The sequence below is a fragment of the Montipora foliosa genome, chromosome 6 (genome assembly GCF_036669935.1).
Source record: "Montipora foliosa isolate CH-2021 chromosome 6, ASM3666993v2, whole genome shotgun sequence".
Lineage (NCBI taxonomy): Eukaryota > Metazoa > Cnidaria > Anthozoa > Scleractinia > Acroporidae > Montipora > Montipora foliosa.
Window position 1 is genome coordinate 67,916,188 of NC_090874.1, and position 2,500 is coordinate 67,918,687.

A 2,500-nucleotide genomic window follows, 5' to 3' on the forward strand; every position below is an offset into this window, starting at 1 on the left:
GAAGTACTTTAAATTGGTTTTTCATTTGCATTTAATTTGGTTCGGGAATGCAAATTATCATGATATTTTTTCAGAAAGTCATACTAGGCGTGACATTGATTTCCTTGTTTAATTCCAGGTTTATAAAACCCCGGATTTCCAGTCCTCTGGGATGTACGCAGCTATGCCACGTGACCTCCTGCTTGTAGTTGGAGATGAAATCATCGAAGCACCCATGGCATGGCGGTCTCGTTTCTTTGAATATCGCGCTTATAGGTCTCTCATCAAGGAGTACTTCAAACAAGGTGCCAAATGGACAACTGCGCCAAAGCCCCTCATGAGTGATGACCTTTATGATCAGGTAGAAACCTAGCTACTGGAAAGCTCCTTGAGTTAGTCTGAAAGAAAGGAGGAGAAATTATTGTCAGTATTCAGTTAGAGTTAGTTGCGAGGGCCAATGAAGTTCTTTTTTCAATCCAGGTCTATCCAATGCGTACAGTTGAAGATCGCCATAAACTTGCTGCGCAAGGAAGGTTTGTGACCGCAGAGTTTGAGCCATGTTTTGATGCCGCTGACTTTATTCGAGCTGGACAAGATATATTCGTACAAAGGAGTCAGGTATTTACGAAAAAAAAGTGATAATTTTTGGCTGATTTCCACAATAATGGGCCTTGAATTGAGACCAGTGGAAAGCGTTTCGTTGTTTCTTTGTAAGCAATTGAAGGAACTGTGAAATCTTGAAACGAACATCGCAGGTATGAGCGCTACTTAATCAGCGGTGAATTTAAAGTGCCCCTGTGATATTAAAAAAATCCTCGGGGGGGACTCCCATATAAAAAGGGGAGGGATGCTCGTCGTCTCGCTTAGGGGTGTAAATTTTGGATTTTGGTCTCACTTAGGGTGTTCTGGGAAAACGCCATCATATGTAGCCGTATATTTTTAACTCTTTTTATTTACTTGACTTATTCATATAGCCTGTAGGGTCAAAAAAGCCTGGGCCACGCCCAGATTGGTTTCCTTTAGGGGTTTAATTTAAAATATCCCTCCCGTTTTTATATGGAATTGCCCCCCGGGACAAAATCACTCGCTTTTCTTCTTCAGAAATTGAAAGTGTGATTGCTTAACACCAGATTGGTAAAATTTTGAGCTTTGATTTTGATCCAAAGGCCGTTTACTTTGAGTATAAGTTTTGGATTTAACGGTCCGCCATTACTCACATTCAAAACTCACCGATTGGACCTCGATCAGAGGGTTGGATTCAGGGAAAAGTGACGTCAGACGCTAACTAGCTTAAAATTTCAGAGTGTGAATGCAGCTTATTATGTATGCAAAACGCGAGTTTTAAAGTCTGAAAGCCCAAAAATCCAGTGCTGCATATTAATTCTGCGGCGTACACACGCATTGCATTCTTAAAATATTAAGTTTTTTACGTCATTTCTCCTCGGTCCAGCTCTCTCAGTCAAGAACTTAAGTTAGTAATGGCGGACCATTAAATAGGAAAATTCCAGTTGAAATAAACAGGTGTCTTTTTTAAATCGTCTTAAAACTTTGGTCGCTTAGTGTTTAGTTAACATAGTTTTGAAATCCAAAGAAAAATAAGAATTAAGTTTTTGGTAATAGTGGCAGTTTAAAGCCTTAAAAATTATGTATCTAAACCAATGACCCCTACGTTACCGAAGCAGTGCGCTACTTTCAACTGCTAACTAACAAACTTGAAAAATCCTCAGGCTTTAGGCTACCAGTGCAGCATATTAAAATCAACAAAGGAGGCTCAAACTAGTTTTAACACTTGCAAGAAACTGAAGTATATATAAAAAGGACTCCATGTACACAACTATTGCAATTAAAGGCAATGTTGTAGTGACATAAAAGTTTACCATGATAACAAAAAAGCCATCTACTTTCACCTTATAGTTCGCCTTTAAATGCTTATATATATCTCGAAAACTCGGTGACCCCCACTTTTAATTGTTGAAAAGCAATTAGGCTAAGATAAACTTTCTGCAAAGTTAAAAAATTCTCTGGAGCGGAGATTCTAGACATTTTGGCTATGATTCTGCTCCAGAGAATTTTTCAACTTAGTTTGCAGATAGTTTTATCTGAGCCTGTTAATCACTTTTCATCAATAAGAAATTGGGCTCGCCGAGTCCGTTTTTGAGATATTATCGTTGCCATGGTAACCTATTACGTCGAAACAACCATTGCTCCTTGTTAAGCTCTATCCTTGCCGAAGCTTCTAATAAGACATCCCGTTGAATTGTTGACACTGGTATAATCCACCCTGTTAAAGTGTTTTACACATTCTCTATAAGATTCACTGTTTAGCAAGGGCCAATATTGTACTGAGCTTATTCTACAGATCGGCTATTCTGAAGTGTGGCACTTTTTCCAGGACAGAGCTTGTTCGGGAAAATACGGTTCATACAACAGAAGTGAAATGCCCTGGCTGAAATATATTAAATAAATAGGGGATATTACATTGCCGCGCAGAGATACGAAATTTCTGTTCTAGTGTTGAAAA

General features: G+C 38.8%; 1 protein-coding gene across 5 annotated transcripts in view; it reads left to right on the forward strand.

The window, feature by feature from the left end:
* Positions 1-2,500, forward strand: part of LOC138008247 (glycine amidinotransferase, mitochondrial-like) — a 41,009-nt gene that overhangs the window by 36,746 nt on the left and 1,763 nt on the right. For all 5 annotated transcript variants that reach the window (XM_068855513.1, XM_068855517.1, XM_068855514.1 and 2 more), the window contains 2 exons: positions 119-340; positions 460-597. In XM_068855513.1, coding sequence (XP_068711614.1) covers positions 119-340; positions 460-597 — 360 coding nt within the window. The remainder of the gene's footprint in view (positions 1-118; positions 341-459; positions 598-2,500) is intronic.